Below are 20,163 nucleotides of genomic sequence, written 5' to 3'. Positions count from 1 at the left end.
TTTGAAAGCTGGCATTACAATATTTTTGAGCAAGATGTCTTTAAATGGCTACTGAAAACAGAAAAAGTCAAACAAAAAGAGAGCATTAAATTATTATTATGCCCATTTTCTGTTCACAACACACACAATTATTATTATTTTACTAGGGGCTCATATTACATAAAAAGTGTAAAGCACAAACCAATATAAGGGTTAATAATACAATCTATATTTTGGAAGTTAGATTTAATAATCCATTGCAAACAATAACAACCGCAGTTGTATGGGGTTAATATAATGCACATTAAAAATACATTTAAAACCCAATCAAGAATTTTTATCCTCTATTATATTGTTAATATCCCTACATTCAAGAAATAATAAAACGGATTCTTAAATAAAACAGAACAGATTTTCTTACATTTAGCTTTTATACCCTTAAGCTTATAGGTTATCTTTTAACACAAATGATTTCAAACAGTTTTATAAATGTAAATATTTATTTTTTTAAATACTTTATTGTTTTTAATATATATATATATATATATATATATATATATATATATATATATATATATATATACTAAAAAAAGTTTAAATAGTTACTAAAACTATTTAAATATTCATTTAAATGGTATGTTATAAATGATATACGTTTTAAATAATTTATTACAATTTATTTATTAATTGCATTTATCTAAGTTTCATAATATTTTATACAATTATTTATAAAGCAATTTAAATGTAGGCCTATTATTTTAATTCATGAAGTGATCGTCCTCCAGATCGATAGAGGGCGCGAGCGAGTCTGCCATGGACATAGATATACTGGAAGTTAGCCTCCGACCATCACCTGATCACTACCAATGAGGAACTACAGCGTTTGATTGTTGAGCATGCGATCATGTGACAGTATGTTTTAGTGGAATTAAGCTATTTTTAATTTCCCCGAGGGAAACATGTGTCCTCATTAAGTGTTTATGGCGGAGGAGATGTTGATGGCCGGGGAAAGTCATGATGATCATTAATTCGGTGCTTAAACTTCTGCAGCGGCAGACCTACACCTGTCTGTCTCATCGCTATGGACTGTACCTGTGCTTCGGAGGACTAGTCCTAATGATAGTGTCTGCTTTTCAGTTTGGAGAGGTATGTACACTAAGTAGGGTTCAGTTCAGAAGTATACTGCCATGCGTGTATCCTCTCATCTTTGCATAACGTGTCAATCACTGATTGCTAATAAAAGCTGATCGTGTTATCTGACTATGACCTGCTATATAGTGGTTGCAAATCAAACGTAAACATTTTTAGTGAGGTTTAAGGGTTGTGTATTAACTGGCTGGTTTGGTTTGCAGGTTGTGGTGGAGTGGAGTCGAGATCAGTACCATGTTTTGTTTGATTCCTACAGAGATAATGTTGCAGGAAAGTCCTTTCAGACAAGGTGAGCAACAGATCAAAGACACCAGCTTCATTCATGCACAGTAATAAAGTCACGTGTTAACTGATCACTCTCTTTAAAAGGGTACAGTTATCGCATGCTTAATATATCTGAGAATGACTAATTCAGCTCAGTCTGCCATTACTGTGATAAACATTTTAAATGCATGATTAAAAAAAAAATCTTTCCATATATATGCTTCTGGAATCATGTTCCTACCTTGCTTCATATGCTTGTATAATTGCAGGCTTTGCCTACCAATGCCCATTGATGTGGTTTACACCTGGGTAAACGGCACAGACGTGGACCTGCTGAAGGAACTTCGTGCTGTGAGACAGCAGCTGGAAGATGAACAGAAGGCCTTGAGGTACTCCGCCTATAAACCACACACACCATTAGTGTAGTACTCATTTATCCTCATCCGAGGAGAGATTGGGATTGAGGAGAAATTTGATGGTACTTGTTTAACCACTTAAATAAATAAATCATAATGTGTCTTTTTTAACTTTAAAACAGTATTACTATTACTACTAGTACTGTTAATTCTTTTTTTTTTTTATTCAAAACGATGTATTTTGAATTACACATGGTTTAGAACATTCTGAATGGTGGACATTTGATTGTATTTATTTAACCATTTGATTACTGGGTTAATAAACCTCAAAATAAAAAAATAATCAACATGTTTGTTTTTGCTTTATAATAGAAAAACATTGTATTTTGAATTACACAAATGTAATGTTTTACATGTTTTACAATGTTTTAAACATTTTGCATGCCAATGGATAATTAAATAATAAAGGAAACAATATATAATGTTTATTTTAACTTTAAAAAAGGATTATTATTATTATTATCATCTTTGTTATTATTTTTACTTCTACTACTACAACCACCACTACTACTAATCATAATATTGTATTCATTTATTTTATTTTAATTTTAATTCGTTCAAAACAATGTGTTTTGAATGACATGCTTTACCACATTGTGCATGGTTTTAATTTGATCACATTCATTTAATCGCTTGTTACATTCATTATTAAATCATAAAGAGGAAAAACTCTATTTTTTATATTATTATTATTTTTTTTTTTTACTTCTTGAACAGGAATACTACTACCACAAATGTATTTTATTTAATATTTAGTTTTGATATATTTGTTATTATGTATTTTTCATTGCACACCTGTCTGTTGCAAAAGAAGATTGTGAATATTGAATTTTGAGTAAGGGGCAAAGGTTTAACATCTCGTGGCTTTTGAATATTTGTGCACTGTATCCACAAGCATCCAAAGCTAATCAAATAAAAATGCAGATTTAATATTAGTATGTGCAGTTTCTATGCAGAATTGATTGTGTCCTGTATTTTAGTGTTTACTATGGTGGGACACACCCATCTTAATTTGGCAGTGCTGACAGAAGTGTGAATGTCAGAAGAGCAGTATTTCAAGATGTTTAAAAGTGTTTTATGTGCTGTTTTTTTAGGGAGCGTCTTGGAAAAAATGACTCTGAAATAACTGAAGCTCCTAAGGGAAGGTGAGTGTTTTAAAGAAGTAAATAAGCCAGGGTTCATTTCACTCTTATCCTATTCATATGTCTGCAGGACACGAAGCAAACTAAATATTATGCGGTTTATACATTTCCTGTTTAGTAGCAGGCAGGTCCTCTGTCACAGCCACAGTTGTTTTTTATGCCACCAGAGCTTTCCTGTGTGAAAAGCAGCTGTTGCACTACAGAATAACAGTGTGAATGGCTGTGTCTCTCATAAAGATTAGCTCTAGATCAAAGCTTTAATTCAGTCTGTGTGTCCTGTGATAGGCCAGAATGTCTGCTGTCCCACTGCATCATGGGTCCTGTGCTGGTGCTGGATCCATCCCTTCCTGCCAACATCACATTGAAGGAGCTGCCAACTCTTTCAGTAGCATTCTCCACTGCAAAACAACTCTTACAAGTGTCCAAACCTCTCCACCCCTCCTCAAGTGTGTCTGTTCTTCTCTTCCACTCCCACGGTGAAGGTACAACTGTGACCTACTTCTCACCCTCATAGAGTATGACTCAACATGTTGAATAGAGTAGACTCGCATGCTCTCTCACACTAAACGGAAGTTGGGAATAAAAATATAATTATTTAATTAATATTAATGTATAATCGATGAATTCTTTATGCATATAAGCAATCTCTTAAGAATTACATACATTCAACATCTGTATACTTCACCATTTATTGTCCACTAATAGGGACAAAACTGATTCAGTGTTAGTCTTAACATTAGTTTTATGTCCTGTTGCAGCTGAAAAAGCCCATTCAGACGCTTTGAAGGATGCATTGACACACTCCATCAGCAGAGGTTATCTGGTGAGAATAATAACTGCTGTGCTAACACTCCTTATTGACTAATTCTGCTTTCCACGTCACTCTGAGCGTTAGAAAAATTCCAGCTTGCTGCTCGTAACAGAACGACACTCGGACATTTTAAATTCCAGCTTCACCAAAATGTGGATTTATGACATCACATAAACTTACAAAAACTAAAAAAACCTTAGAAATAGCATTGGCAGCTAACTGAATTTAAACAGGTTGGAGTACTAAAATTACTTGGTCTAAAACTGAAATAATGATTTAATTTAGTAAAGCTAATAGTGAAGAAAAGGACAATCTGAAAATATACATATTAAATCTATTTCAGAATATTCATAAATACTATAAAGGCATTTAAATTAAATAAATTAATGCATTTAGCAGACGCTTAGTGACTTCAAGCTAATTTTCACCTAACATTTGTTCCCTGGGTTTCAAACCCACAACCTTGCACTTGCTAACGTAATGCTCTACCACTTGAGCTACAGGAACAGGTATATAAGATATACTAAAAGTACACTGATTTTGATAATCAAATATTGCAAAACAGATGTGAATACAATGGATTGCCATTTTGTTTCTTGTATGTCACCTTCCCACCTAAAAAGAGGGAACATGAGCAGGAATATCCCACACCCATATATAAGGAGAAAACTGAACAAAACCAGAAACTCATGCTTTCATTCACAGAAAAGGGAACTTTTTTGTTGTTGTGATGTCTGCTGTATGATGTTTATGGTAATGCTTTAACCAACAAGAGGAACAAGAGGATGAATGTTTTATTAGTTTATTCCTGAGCCTGTTCCTGGCAACCCACATCACTGTACATTTTGTAGGTGTTATTATAATGGATTACATCACATGTGTGTGAAACAAATCCTTGTGAAACTCATGGAGTCTAAAAGTGTGTTTTTGTAACAGACGACTGATAAAGAGGCTCCGGGGCTGGTCCGCATGCAAACTCTGGCCTACTTGAGCGGGTTCCCTGCGTCACTGAAGGAAACTGAGCAGCTCAGGGTCAAACTACCAGCTGTGGTGACCAGTAAAATCAAACAGGTAAAACCTCTCAAATAAAACAATCTGTAGAGTGCGGTGTTCAAAATAACCACAAGGTGACACACAAGATCCATTTGAAAGACACGGCCATCTCTGCGTGTTTCCAGTTTGAGTCTTGCAGAGAGCTTTTTAAGACCTGAATCCATCAACAACCCCAATGAAGTTACTATATTTGTCTTATTGAACTATTACTTGCCATCGAGGTGCATAACCGTTGCCCATCCATTGATCTATAAAATAATAATCAGTGTTTTGTGTGTTGTTTATCTCATTGGTTAGGGCAGTGTTTGGGCTCCATCCTGCTGTCTGCAGTCATGTGATGAGAGCTCAGGGTATTACAGTGACACTTGAGTGGACTGACAGGAGTGTTAACAGTACAACAACTGTTTGAAATGGCCTGGCGCCAGCCTGCACTTGGAGAAGGCATCAGGGTTTAGATGACCTTCTATCTCTACTTCTCCTTTATTTCCCCACAGATCTCTGTATACCTCACAATACTTTATTTGTTTGCTTTGTACTTGCTTGCTTTTGTTTGTTCTTTCTCTTGTTTGTTTTTGCTTTAGCTTGTTTTTGTTTCTTCCACCCTTACCTTCATGAATCCCTTTGATCGTCTTTGCTTGTTTTTGTTTTTCCTTGCTTTTATTTGTATGTGCTGTTGTTTGTTCTTGTGTTCATTCTTGGTTACTTTGATTTATTCTTGTTTGCATATGGGTTTTGTTTTGATTTAGCTTGATTTCAGTCACTTTTGTTTGATTTAATTTGTTCTTGCTTTTGTTCGACTTTGTTAGTTTTAGTCTATGCTTTATTTAATCTATTCTTACTTCCAAAAGGTTGTTCTTGCTTTTGTTTGTTTCTTGTGTTTATCTTTGCTTAGTTTTGTTGTTTCTTGTCTGACTTTTTAATTATCTTGTTTTCATTCACTTTGCTTTGCTTTTGTTCAGCTTTGCTTGTTTTAGTTTGATCTTTGATTATTTTTTTTCTTTCTTTAATCTTGTTTGCAAAAGATTGTTTTTGATTTTTTTGTTCCATTTTTTGCTCCTTGTAGTTTGTGTGTGTGTTCTTGGCTTATTTAGATTTTTGCTTGATTTCATTCATGCTACTTTCTTTTGTTCTTGTATTTGTTTGCTTTTTCACTTGCATACCCTCTGTAACTCTTATCTTAAAAATGTTTTCCTATTCCCTCCATCTAACAGAAATTTCCACAACTTTCCTTGTCTATCTTGTTCTGCTCATTCTTGTATTCCAATCAGAACGATGGAGTCTTCTGTAGGGTTTTTTCCTTTTAGTATTGTATGCATCTACAATCCAAATGTGGGTCACATAAGGTAATATAGCAAAGGATGAAGCTGAGGAACAGATAAAGAAAGAGAGAGTGAGGGAGAAGTTGAGTGTTTAGAGATGACTTGTATTTATAGTTTGTGTTAGCCTGTTTGCAATGTTGATGAAAGCTCTGCCTTGACCTCTGTCCAATGCACACACTGTTACACAAGAAATACTGCCGGTGAAGTGTGTGTGTGTGTGTGTGTGTGTGTGTGTGTGTGTGTGTGTGTGTGTGTATGTGTGTGTGTGGGGAATCTACTTTTTTATAGGTTGGGGACAAATTTGTCACCAGAAGTAAGCTAAATCTAGCAAATTGTCCCTTTGGGGATGTCCTCAATTGGAAAATCTATTCATAAATAATGTCTTTGTTATAAATATGCAACAATTTTCTTTTAGTGTTTTGGTTCAGAATCGTTTGTTTTAATAAAATATTAACTAATTACATAATTAACTAATTAGGTTTAAAACATTTTATTTAGCCTGTTGTCTATATTGTACATAAAATATGGACCTAGAAATACAAAAACTCCCCCCTCAACTATTTGGGTTCTGCAGGTCGTGTTTTTCTAAATGAGATGAAGGCAGTCACTAAACTTCTGAAGAAAGCCTTTTCAATCAGACAAAGCAGTGATGGCGTTCCTGGAAACACATTTTCTGTGTAAATGCTATTGATAGATATCTATTTTAACTCTCTGCGGTCTTCTTTTGGCATTAACTGGAGGAATGGGAACGGTAACAATGAAGACCCTCTGCTTGTAAACAGCATTGTGACAAGTGTTAAAACTTGATTTGAGGGAAACCTGATCACACAAGCAAACTCATCACCGCAGGAGTTTTGGCTGCATGCTGGCAGTCACATGGCTGTGGTGTGTTTCTAGAACCTTCTGATAGAGGAAGTTAGAAATGATGGGAAAATGAACATCATCCAAAACAGTAAAAGTACTTCTATGCAGTTAAGGGTGAATGCAGGGTCTATGCAGGTTGTGAAGCTGTGATGAGCAGCAATTAAAAAGTAAAGAAAGCGAATAAGCAGCTTCGCTTAAATAGTCTGTGCTGCTGAGTGACTGTTTGTATGTGTGTGTGTATATATCTCAGTTGCAGCTGTACTCGGAGGCCGGTATTGCTCTTCTCCACCTAAACACAGCGCAGGATTTTACTGACCTCACCCAGCAGGCCAAGAAGAACCTGACGTTGGAAGGAAAAGAGCTCACAGTCAGTCCGGCATACCTCTTCTGGGACCTTAGCGCTATCTCACAGGTGCACATTTTACTGTAATTTCACACAAAAATGTAAGCCAATGTGTGCTTATATATATATATATATATATATATATATATATATATATATATATATATATATATATATATATATATATATATATATAAGATTAAATAACTTCATAATAAACAGTCTTACTCCTTACTCTTTTTCAGTCGAAACAGGATGAGGATGTTTCTGCCAGTCGCTTTGAAGACAATGAGGAGCTGCGTTATTCACTGCGTTCTATTGAAAAACACGCACCATGGGTGCGGCACATCTTTATCGTAACCAATGGACAGATACCGTCTTGGCTAAACCTGGATAACCCTCGTGTTTCGGTGATTACTCACCAGGTGAGCTTTGCAAACCCTTGGATGACCAGTAAAGACTTACATTTCTAAACGATCTTCAGAAGGGACGTCCTTGTTTTTATTAGCGTGTGCTGTAATGCATTCTATTACTACTATTGGGTGTATTTATATAAAACCTACAGTAATGGACAAAGTCTTGTGTGTCTTGTCGTCGTCGTTTGTGTTTGTCTCTCAGGACATTTTTCAGAACCAGACCCACCTGCCTACATTCAGTTCTCCTGCCATAGAGACTCACATTCACCGAATCCCAGGACTCTCTCAAAAGTTCATCTACCTCAATGATGACGTCATGTTTGGCAAGGATGTGTGGCCTGATGACTTCTACAGCCACTCTAAAGGTCAAAAGGTCAGAAAGACTGCCTATCTGTCTCTATTATTCGAACCGCATGTCTAACAGTTTATGCACATAGCTGAAGTAAAATAAATGCACATTTAAAAGGGAAATTTTGCATACATACAGAAAGATCTATGAATGCATACTCTACTGTTCAAAATATTTTGGTTCTTTTTAAAGAAATTATTAATGTTATTCAAAAGAAATTAATTGAATTGATCAAAAGTGACAGCAAAGTCCCTTTACATTGTAAGAGATTTGTTTCAAATATATGTTCTTTTGAACTTTTTATTGATAAAAGGGAAAAATCTTGAAACAAATATATCATGGTTTTCACATAGAGCAGTACAACTGTTTTCAACATTAATAATAATTAGAAATGTTTCATGAGCAGCAGATGAGCTCATTGGAATGATTTCTGAAGGATTCTTTGATTCTAAAGACTGGATTAATTCTGCGGAAAATTCAGCATTGCATCATGGGAATAAATTCTATTTTAAAATATTATTAAAGTAGAGACCAATTTTGGTGAGCAGAAGAGAGTTTGAAAAATCTGAACTTTTGAAGGGAAGATATTTATATTATTAAACATATAATCTTTCCATTAGAAACTCATTTGGCCTTGATAATGACCTGAGTGTTTTCTCTGTTCACAGGTGTATCTCACCTGGCCTGTACCAAACTGTGCCGAGGGCTGCCCAGGCTCCTGGATCAAAGACGGCTACTGTGACAAGGCCTGCAACAACTCTGCATGTGATTGGGATGGAGGAGACTGTCAAGGTACTTTGACACCGTCATTTAACCCCAGAATAACATACAACAATTCTGTTGTTATTCACTTATTTGAACCAATTGCATATTTCTAATCCCGTCTTTATATCCGTTTTATAATTTCCTGGTTTGTCCATGCAGGTACTGCAGGCAGCAGTCGTTTCGGAGGAGTGGGTGGTGCTGTGATCGGAGGCGGGCAGCCTTGGCAGTTCGGCGGTGGTCTCGGAGGATTGGGAGGCGTGTCCTTCTGTAATCAAGGCTGCGCTAACTCTTGGTTGGCTGATAAATTCTGTGACCAGGCGTGCAACGTTCTTGCATGTGGGTTCGATGTTGGTGACTGCGGACAAGGTGAGTTTTGACCAGTTGTTCTCGACAGATTTTGACAGTCCCTCCAGTCTCTAATACAGTAGGACCATATATATAATTTAAAGGGCTGTTTTATGTTCCCATCATTTGCAAAATCAAAGCCACGCCCCTGATCAGAACAAATGTAACTAAATTAAAAGAATAAAACACAGATTTACACACTGTGTACACACTTTGTACAAGGCTGGACATGTGACCCTACTCATCCTTTTCATTAATATGAATAGCATCGGAGAGGTTCTCTGTGTATTTTTGAACTGTTCTGGATATGTGGCAAGCCTTTAATGTAAAACTCCATGTTTCCTGGCCCCACTTGAGTATTTCTTATTAAGTCTAGTAGTAATTGATTGAACTAATTATCTGTTTTTTGTGCATTTATAAGATAATTTCAACCAGTTGCACCGTGTCGTCCTTCGGAGGAACCACACACTTTACACCCTGCCTCAGGGAGAGCTCCGACCGTATCTTAGCTTCTCAGGCCTGGCTAACCGTGTGTCCGAGGCACAGGTCGCTGATAACCCAGTGCTCCGTCACACTTCTGTCGCCAACAAATGGAAGACCATCCACCTGCTGCTGCTGCCCGGACACAACGCCACTCAGATCCACTACAACATCACCTTTCAGGACGCGAATAACCACGACTTCACCATGACTTTCTCTGTAGCAGTGGATACCCGAGAGCTCCCCAGATCCAACGTATCCGCTCCGGTGCAGGAGAAAGACGAGGAGCCCAAACCGACCGCGGTGACCCCAGAACCAGTGGTCCTGTTTGAAAATGTTCCCAAAGAAAAACAAGGCCCAAGAGTTAGAGAGAAAGCCCATGGCGGTGTAGAGACTGTACAGGTGCCTGCGTTAAATGAATCTCTTTTGCCTGAGGAAGTGAAGCTTGAGTTACAGAAGCTGAACGAGAAGCTAATATTAGGTGACATTACTATTAAAGGCTTTAATTTGACCAAAGCAGTGCTGCTGGGGCCATACAAAGACAAAGCTAAACTTTTACTAAACAATAAAGGCTCTGAAAAACAAGACCAGGACATAGAAGCAAAACACTCGAATGAAGACCAGAAGCCTTCTGTAATCAGTCAACATCAGGATGAAAGAGCAGCGAGGGTAAAACGAGCAAATGGAGATGAGGAAAGCAAGAAAAACTCTCTGTCTCTTGTCCCAGTTCAGATTGATGGTGTTACACCGAAGGCTCAGTCAAGATTGTTCGGCATAGAGAAACCCCTCGCATCGAAGCTTCTCAGCACTCTGATGGGGAACTTGTCTAAAGAGAGAGATTCAGAAAATGAAGCCCACCTCCGCGGGCGGCCAGTGGGTCGTAAACTTCAGTATTACATCTCTGGCTTGGACCGGGGTTTCCTTCCATGGGAGAAGAGGAAGTTCTTTCAGGATCTGCTGGAGGTGAGACGTAGTTCTACAGCTTTTTGTCCCATACATATACACACATACACTCAATACACTCAATCCTGTAAAAATGTCAGCTTTTGAAGTAATTTCCCACCTTTAATATAATATTTTAACCTTTAAAAAAAAGTAAAACAACTTATTTTGGGGAAACATAAATGTTAAGTTAAAATGTAATGTTATACATTAATAAAGTTTATTATTCTTAAAACTAGATATTGAAGAGAAAAATGATCTAATTTTGTTATTTTCCATTTTAATTGTTGATGTTAATATTTAGATTTATAAAGTTAATAAAATATTAACTTAAATATTAAAATAAAAATATTATTAATATAAACATTAATATTAGTAGATAGATAGATTTCTTGTTATATTAATAGAGAAGACAAATAAATAAATATTATTGTTATTATTATTATCATCCTGCAGTGCCATTGGAAGTTTTCTGTGGCCCCTTGTTAAGAACCAATGTTCTAGAGTAAACAAAAAGCCAGTTGGTTCTTGTAACTGAAAAGCAGGACTTCTTGCAGCCCCATTGAGCATTGCAATCTCTCCTGATCAGTATGTGTGTATCTTTTTTGTGCATCACAGGAAGAAGAGCGTCTGCAGAGTGAACTGCAGTATGCAGCTGACGGGACGGCCACTGGACGCAGGTTGCGGGACACTTTTGCTGATTCACTCCGCTATGTCAACAGACTCTTGAATGCTCAGTTCGGCTTCACTTCCCGCAAAGTGCCCGCCCACATGCCTCACATGATTGACAGGCTCATCATGCAGGAGCTACAGGACACGTAAGAGTCCCAACACATATACACACACAAACACACACTTATGTATCAGTTCAATGTTAGTCTATGGATACAAAATTTTGGCCACCGAAATTTAGACGTCTTCAAAAGTTCTTTCTTTTGTCTTGATGTCTTTCTCCTTCAGCTTCCCTCAGGAGTTTGATAAGACCTCGTTCCACCGTGTGCGTCACTCAGAGGACATGCAGTTTGCATTTTCTTATTTCTACTTCTTGATGAGTGCGGTGCAGCAGCTCAATATATCTGAAGTGTTTGACGAAATCGACACAGACCACTCTGGCGTGCTCTCTGACCGTGAGATTCGCACGCTGGCCACACGTATCCATGAACTCCCCTTAAGCCTTCAGGTACATACCACTCTTCTGCCACAGCATGGAGAAAATTACACGATTTTTACATTAGGAAAAAATTATTTACAATTTAGTATTTTAATATAATCAAATTATTTTTTTAAATGTAAATTTAATTTGAAATGTTGTCTATTTTAGTTAAAAAGAGTAATTTGAAATGTAGTCTAATTTAATTAAAATGTAGTTGTTTTATGTAATATGTTGTCTAATTTGATTTAATTTAATACATTAATTTGAAATGCAGACACGTATATTTTAATTTAATGTAGTCTAATTTGTTTTTAAATGTCTAATTTATTTCCTTTTACATGCTATTTAAAGTAAATCGTTATTTAAAAAAACAAGTATCACTTTCAATTTATATTAAAAATATTAAAACACTTTTTAAAATATTAAACACAACAATAAAGCAGGAAAATATGTTCAAATATGTACAAAACAGAACAGGAAGGGGTTTTGTGAAGTGAACACAAGGCATGTATAGCAATTTTTTTTTTTTTGTCTCCACATGATTGTCTGTCTTAGCCATCTGTTGAGGAAAGGCACATCTGTTTATTTGACTCTAAACAGGATTTGACCAGTCTGGAGCAGATGCTTATAAACTGCTCGAAGACTCTTCCATCTAACCTCACACAACTCCATACTGTCCGACCCACCCAGGAGGCCTATTACGACCCCAGCATGGTGAGAGTCAAATATTAGACTATAAGGTCTCACAAAACATCTGTTAAATGATCAACACCAGGCTGTATGCTATAAAATCGTAATGGTATTTGTTGGTACTGTTAATAAAACCCTGTTTGGATGTTCCTGTAGCCGCCCGTCACAAAAGGTTTAGTAACCCACTGCAAACCCATCACAGAGAGGATCCACAAAGCCTTCAAGGACCAGAATAAATACAAGTAAGATTCTCATTACCTTCCCACAAACACTTCAGCTGGAGCTCTTAGTTACGCAGGCCCTTGTTTTTTTCAGATTTGAAATTATGGGCGAGGAAGAGATCGCCTTTAAGATGATACGGACCAACGTCTCCCATGTTGTGGGGCAGCTCGATGACATCAGGAAGAACCCTAGGTTCGTTCAGGGGCTTTCCTTCCTGTTTTTTGCACACTTTGGGAAGCCTTATCTTACTTTAAGCCCCTTTTTTTGGCCTACAGGAAGTTTGTCTGCCTGAATGACAATATTGACCACATCCATAAGGACGCCAGCACAGTCAAAGCTGTACTGAGGGACTTCTATGAGTCAATGTTCCCGTTGCCGTCTCAGTTTGAGCTGCCCAGGGAATACAGAAACCGTTTCCTTCACATGACAGAGCTGCAGGAGTGGTAAGGATTTAGTCACAAACAGTCGTTCATTGCATGTTGGTTTTGAAGACTTACCCGAGCATTTAACAAAGAAGAGTCAAACAGGTCTGTGTGCATGCCTCAGGTTTCATTACTCAATCTGAATTATGAAAAGAACGGATCAGGACAGACCAAGTCTGGTGGAAGTTTAGTGAAACCCTCTACAGAAAAAGCAGAAAATAGATGAATGTGAAACTGAATAACCGACATGAAAAAATAAAGAGAAAAAGTGTTGGAATAAAGGCGTAGCAGCCAGTATTTTCATAGATTCATAAAATTAGAGTTGCGCCCCTGATGTCACGTGTATTATATTAACGACCTCCTAGCTACGTTTTTTGAGCCTTAAGCATGTAAGGATTCTTACTGTCTGTGGAGGGTCAGAGAGCTCTCGGAATGCATCAAAAATATCTTAATTAGTGTTCCGAAGATGAACGAAGGTCTTACAGGTTTGGAATGACATGAGGCTGAGTAGTTAATGACAGAATTAAAATTTTGGGGTGAACTGTCCCTTTAAAATAAAGTAGAAACTGAAAATATACAAATTAAAACCATTTCAGAGTAATAAATAATGCTATAATAGTGTATTCGGTAAATAAAATGTAAATGTAATTGTACAGTTAATGGGTACTAGAATTGTCAAGCCTCAAAAATGTATTGATTAAATTGATTTACATTTTTAAATTTGCACACATATGTATCCTCAGTGAGGATGCAAAATGCCATTAAAGTAGTCCATTTAATTTATGCACTATGATTCAGATGTCATGTAATCGCTTTATGTAAAGAGCAAACAACATTTTCAGTCTTTAAGCCGTTTTAAGTTTCACTTATTGCATTAAAAAGCAGCCAGCACATTCTTCAAAATATCTCCTTTTGTGTTTCATTGAAGAAAGCCATATTTGCTTGCAACAACATGAGGGCGAGCGAACTGAATCACTGATTGATTCATCCAATATTTTGAGTCAATTTGAAGCCTTCAAACAGCAGTTTACACCTGACGAGATTTAGAACATGTCTCCAAAACCTTTCGGATCATTAGTCCCTGAAGTTAATGGTTTCTTGGTCTAGAGGGAGGCTATATTTGGTTTTGTTGTAATGAGTTTCACAAGTCTGTTTAGATTTAGCTGTGTGAAGTTGTGTGATTTATAGCCTGTTTCTGTTGCTTTACTCTTGTGAATACTGGTAAATGTTCCTTCCTGTCATCACTCTGTGAAGTTGGATGATAGCTGTCGGCACAGTCTGGAATTCTGGGAATGGGGAGGTGGTTGAAGAAGGGTTTATGTATCTTTTGCCCCTTTGGAGGGTTACAGGCTGGAAATTATGAGTAGTGCATTTGCCATTCATGCTCAACCAGCCAGAGCGTCTCTCTGTTACACCCAGATGCCCCGTTAAGCCCCATCAGAGGCGTGTGACCTGAGGCCCAGGGTTATTTTTGGGCACTGCCAGGCTCGAGCAGCCTCATAGGCTGATTTTAAAAGCTCTGTGTCTGCAGATTGGCTCTGTCAGACACAAACACGCTGGTGACAAAAGGGGAACAGACTGTGTTCCTCACAGATGATGTCACCTTGTCACCCTCTCACCTCCGACAGCCTGCTGCATGACATCAGAACTTGAGTCACTGTGAACTGTCAATCACAGACTTAAAAAATATACGGTTCTGAATCTGGCAAGAGTTAAGACAGCATCACCATTCCTGCCCTTGTGTGCTGACAGCAGTGAATGAGCTCGCTGTTACAATGCGGGCATGTTTTTAATTATCTATTATATTATTAATAATCTGATCTATTCATCTATTTATTTATATTTTCCTTTTTCAACAAATTTGTTTAGTAATATTTAATAACTTGTCCACCAATCTGAAGTCATAATGTATCACTGTAGAGCTGCCTGTCGAGGTCAGTAAAATGTATCTAAGTACAGTACCAGATAATTTAATATGAAATCTGATCATTTGATAGTGATATTTATGAATTATTATTATTTTTTAAAATATATTTTAGAATAGAAAATATATTTTAGAATTTAAATAAAATGGATTTACCTGGGAATAAATATTATTATATATTCATATAGTATTATTATATAAATCATTATTATTATTATTATTATTATTATTATTATTATTATTATTATTATTGAAAGAAGGAACAGTGATTGAGGTCTGTACCCTGTATTAAAGGTGCTACTTTTTATTTAATAGTGTTTTTGAATTTGAATATTTCTAAAGTGTATTTCTTATTTAATATTTAAAGTTATTTTATATTAAAACATTTAGCAGTGCTGCATAAAATTGATCATAAAGATTACAAAAGATTTATAAAAAAAAAAAAAAAAAGTTTAAGCATCCAGTTTCCCACTGAGAAACAGTAGTTTCTCATAATATTGCTGGTTTTACTGTAATTTTTAACAAATAAACACAGCTTTGGTGAGCATAAAAGATTTAAAAACAAAACCATTAACCCCAAACTTTTACACAGTAGTGTATATTTTAATATACACATTATATTATATATTTGACATTGACTCTTGTATTTCTAAAAGGCTTTGCAATTTCCTTCACTTGGAGTTTCACAGCGATGAATTCTATACCTGGAGATCTATTCAAAACTTTTCTGTTCACTTCGGAGTGGAAACCAAATGACAGCCAATCAAATATTGTTGTGTACTCTGATGAAATACATATTTTAGCTAGTGTTATCAATGTATAACGATTCATGTTGGATCCAGATTGTGTAGTTATAGCATCTATCTTGTAACAGGCTAACCAGAGCTAATCTTCTGTTTCACAGGCGAATATACAGAGACAAGCTGAAGTTCTGGACCCACTGTGTGCTGGTGACGCTAGTCGTCTTCACTGTCCTGTCGTTCTTTGCAGAGCAGGTCAGTTCGGGTCAGCTTACATGTCCATTGTCCACTATCTCTTGTTCTTCATTTCACTTTGTCTCTCTCACACACACACAAACACACAGTGGACTCTGGCTAGTCTCATTACCTTTAGCAATTAATATATCAAATTTTACCCAGCAACCCTCTGTGTTCTTTTAAGGAAATGGTAAAGGCAAAAATATCTTCCTGATGATAGATCAAACAGGCAGCTTGCAGCAAATAGTGACACTATTAATTGTGAGGTCAGGTTTCTGTCTTTTGGAGAGGTTAATGTTCACGGTGACCTTTTAAAAGACCAGTCTGTCTTCATCTGTCCTTAGTGACAGATCAGTAATATGAACACTCACCAGATGTACAAATATGGAGATTATATGTTATCTGTGGACATGCATGTAGAGGCATGTCATGTTTGGCTGCATCCTCATCTCAGACAGACACACATTAAATGGATTAATAACAGTCTTCAGAACAGATTTACAGCCTCCTCATTAACTTGTCTGGCCACATCCTGTTTCTCTTGATTGAATTCCTGCTTATGGTTGACTCATTTTTCTCATATTTGTTTTTATAAATGCATTATTACTAGTTCTGAAGTGCCACTTAAAATGCAGTGAAACCAAACATTAATGTATTCATTAAAAAAATATTTTTGTTTTTTTAATCCAATTTATATGTGATTTAGTCAATGATTTATTAATGTGCTATTGTATCATTGCATTTAAGTATCGTTTAAAAAATTTAAACAAAATTTAAATGGATATAAATATGTCTATTTATATGTCAGCTTAAATTATTTCCCCAGGTTTTTTTTTCTATTCACAGTTAACCGTAATTTCAAACATTTTAGCTACATTCTTATTAATGAATTAATTAAAATACATGTTTAAACAATTATACATTTGTAAATATGGATTTTTTTTCTTCTACATTTATAAAGTTGAAAAGTACATTTTTAAATGAATAAAATAATAGTTGATTTATTTTTATTTTTAAATAGCACTTCTCCATAAGGTATGGGGGGGAAAACAGTTCGCTGATGCATGTTTCTTTGTCAAACTTTTCTGAATAAATTATCAAATAAATAAATCTATATACACACTCACCTAAAGGATTATTAGGAACACCATGCTAATACTGTGTGTGACCCCCTTTCGCCTTCAGAGCTGCCTTAATTCTACGTGGGATTGATTCAACAAGGTGCTGAAAGCATTCTTTAGAAATGTTGGGCCATGTTGATAGGATAGCATCTTGCAGTTGATGGAGATTTGTGGGATGCACATCCAGGGCACGAAGCTCCCGTTCCACCACATCCCAAAGATGCTCTATTGGGTTGAGAACTGGTGACTGTGGGGGCCATTTTAGTACAGTGAACTCATTGTCATGTTCAAGAAACCAATGTGAAATGATTCAAGCTTTGTGACATGGTGCATTATCCATCTGAATGTCTCAACCGAAATCGAGACTCCTCAGACCAGACAACATTTTTCCAGTCTTCAACTGTCCAATTTTGGTGAGCTTGTGCAAATTGTAGCCTCTTTTTCCTATTTGTAGTGGAGATGAGTGGTACCCGGTGGGGTCTTCTACTGTTGTAGCCTATTCACCTCAAGGATGTGCGTGTTGTGGCTTCACAAATGCTAGAAAAAGGGCGGAACGCCAAAGTTTCACGTGGAGCATTCAGAGATTTTTTTTTTTTTTCTCCATGACAGGCTGCTGGCTCCCACTGTTAATTTTTTTTTTTTTTTTTTTTTTTTGGAAAAGCACTCTCTGTATTAGCTTAAAGCCCTGAAGTTTACATTGGTTACTGTATTCTTTCAATTGCTCTAAACAAGTATTTTGGGTGACCTTTTTTATTGAATGCTAGACATCAAGTTGTTGTTGTTTTCATCTGAAAGAATAACTTTTTTTCAGTAAGCTAGGCCCTATGTGTTCAGAAAGCTATGTGTTTTCAAGGTTTTATTGAATGCTATCTCTATACAAGTGCAAAGTAATGCATTCTTAGTCAGTCTTTTATTTTGTAATTTTAAGAGTAATAAACATATATTGCAATGTTAAGGAATTCATGTTTTTTTCATTCAGATATGTAAATCAACATGTATAAATTGTTAGTAGTCAATTAATGGGGAGATAATCGAAATCGAATCGGTCTGAAAAAATGAATCGTTAGATTAATAGATGCATCGGAAAAATAATCGCTAGATTAATCGTTTAAAAAATAATCGTTTATCCCAGCCCTACCTAGAAATGGTTGTGTGTGAAAGTCCCAGTAACTGAGCAGATTGTGAAATACTCAGACCGGCCCGTCTGGCACCAACAACCATGGCACACTCAAAATAGCTTAAAACACCTTTCTTTTCCATTCTGACATTCAGTTTGGAGTTCAGGAGATTGTCTTGACCAGGACCACACCCCTAAATGTATTGAAGCAACCGCCATGTGATTGGTTGATTAGATAATTGCATTAATGAGAAATTGAACAGGTGTTCCTAATAATCTTTTAGGTGTGTGTGTGTGTGTGTGTGTGTGTGTGTGTGTGTGTGTATGAGTTAGAATTCAATACTCCATGTATATCAGAAATTGCAGAACAGCATTCATAACAGGTTTGGTTGACACTCCTTGCTCTTCCTTTTCTCTCTGTCCCTCAGCTGATCATGTTGAAACGGCGGCTCTTTCCCAGACGCAGGGTCAGCAAGGATACAAACCCCGAGCGGGTGTGAGGTTATTCCTTTCACAGAGGTTGTGTTGTGTGAATATGAAGTACCACAGCTGAACTTCAGTTAATGGCATCAGATGAAAATGCCCATTTGGAGTTGTATGGGTGAAGCTGATGAAGAAACTTCAAAGTGCAGGCCTCCTCCACAAAGGGGTGTAAGCGAGACACACGGTGGCCCTCGAGGCAAGCGACTCTCTCTCAGCCTGCGATCACACTCCAGGTTGTGTATTGAATGTGAACTGAACTCAGTGGCCCAAATTGAGTGTTTTGGCATATTACTTTACACGTTTAATTTGTCTTGATTTGAATTTATAAGGGAATGTAATTGTTGTTGTTCTTTCTCTTGCCCCCTTGGTCCTGTCTTTCCTTGCAGTGCCTTTCTTTTCCACATGAATGAAAGAAGTGGATTCTAATGCACGGCTGGAACTCTTGGCCTTGCGTTTGGCTTTTTGCATTGGTCTTAATCTGTCTCTCACTCTTGCTTATTCCAAAGTGGCACAAAATCTCCAGGAGCATATTTAAAACCGAACAGCAATCCTGATACTTGGAAATTTGGACAAGGATCTTCAAAATTGAGCCATTTCCTTCTCTTTCTCTTTTTAACTGCATGTCGCAAGTCCTTCACGTGATTGTCTCTTAGTGGGACATGTAAATGCTGACCTTGTCTGAAATTCAGATGCCACTGCCTGTGGCCCTGGTGTGTGTGAATTAACTCATCACCTCCATTGGTCTTTTTAAGGGAATCGTTTTTTGGCTTGCTCAAACGTTACAACTACTGACCCCAAACCTTTTCAGAATGCAGTTCTGGGATGGATTTCCCTGTTTACTTTTATTATGTTAGAAAAGACATAAATGTAATGTACAAGCCTATCTTGGTTTTAATTTGGGAAATGTATGTTGCTATAATTGTCAAAATACACTTATTTTAGGTCTTTAAACGACACTGACAATTTACCACTTTTGTGTTCAACCAGGTGCCTAATTTAATAATGAAATAAGAACATAATCTGAACGCCGAAGTGTAATGAAACAGCCAAATATATTCATTAAAAAACCTTTCATGAATGCATTGTTATGCCTTGTTGTTTTGAAATGTCATTGACTGGGTTCATATTTATTGGTTAGCCAAATCTAACTTTTCTTGAGTCACATTCTTTCCTCTCTTAAATTTAAATAAAATTAAATTACATTTAAAAATTAAATTAAAAATGTGTGCATTTTGCAGACGCTTTTATCCAAAGCGACTTACAGTGCATTCAGCCTATGAATTTTTTTACCTATCATGTGTTCCCAGGGAATCGAACCCCCAACCTTGTGCTAGCTTGCTACCAGTTGAGCTACAGGAACACTCTCTTGTGTCATTGAATCTTGCTTCCAGAAGGAGGAAATATAGCTAATATAGTA

General features: G+C 36.6%; 1 protein-coding gene across 1 annotated transcript; it reads left to right on the top strand.

Moving 5' to 3' along the window:
* Positions 1 to 806: 806 nt before the first annotated feature.
* gnptab (N-acetylglucosamine-1-phosphate transferase subunits alpha and beta) lies at positions 807 to 19,824 on the top strand. The gene is made up of 21 exons (XM_052554832.1): positions 807 to 1,125; positions 1,332 to 1,417; positions 1,662 to 1,781; positions 2,903 to 2,953; positions 3,236 to 3,432; positions 3,709 to 3,773; positions 4,698 to 4,832; positions 7,248 to 7,409; positions 7,586 to 7,765; positions 7,959 to 8,129; positions 8,774 to 8,897; positions 9,030 to 9,236; positions 9,637 to 10,658; positions 11,256 to 11,455; positions 11,598 to 11,817; positions 12,391 to 12,504; positions 12,637 to 12,722; positions 12,796 to 12,894; positions 12,978 to 13,145; positions 15,953 to 16,043; positions 18,692 to 19,824. Exons 1-21 carry the CDS (start codon positions 994 to 996, stop codon positions 18,761 to 18,763), a joined length of 3,702 nt encoding a protein of 1,233 aa, XP_052410792.1. The 5' UTR covers positions 807 to 993; the 3' UTR covers positions 18,764 to 19,824.
* Positions 19,825 to 20,163: the final 339 nt, after the last annotated feature.

The sequence above is a fragment of the Carassius gibelio genome, chromosome B4 (assembly GCF_023724105.1).
Source record: "Carassius gibelio isolate Cgi1373 ecotype wild population from Czech Republic chromosome B4, carGib1.2-hapl.c, whole genome shotgun sequence".
Lineage (NCBI taxonomy): Eukaryota > Metazoa > Chordata > Actinopteri > Cypriniformes > Cyprinidae > Carassius > Carassius gibelio.
Note: the sequence above shows the minus strand (reverse complement) of the source record. Positions and strands in the feature narration are given on the sequence as shown.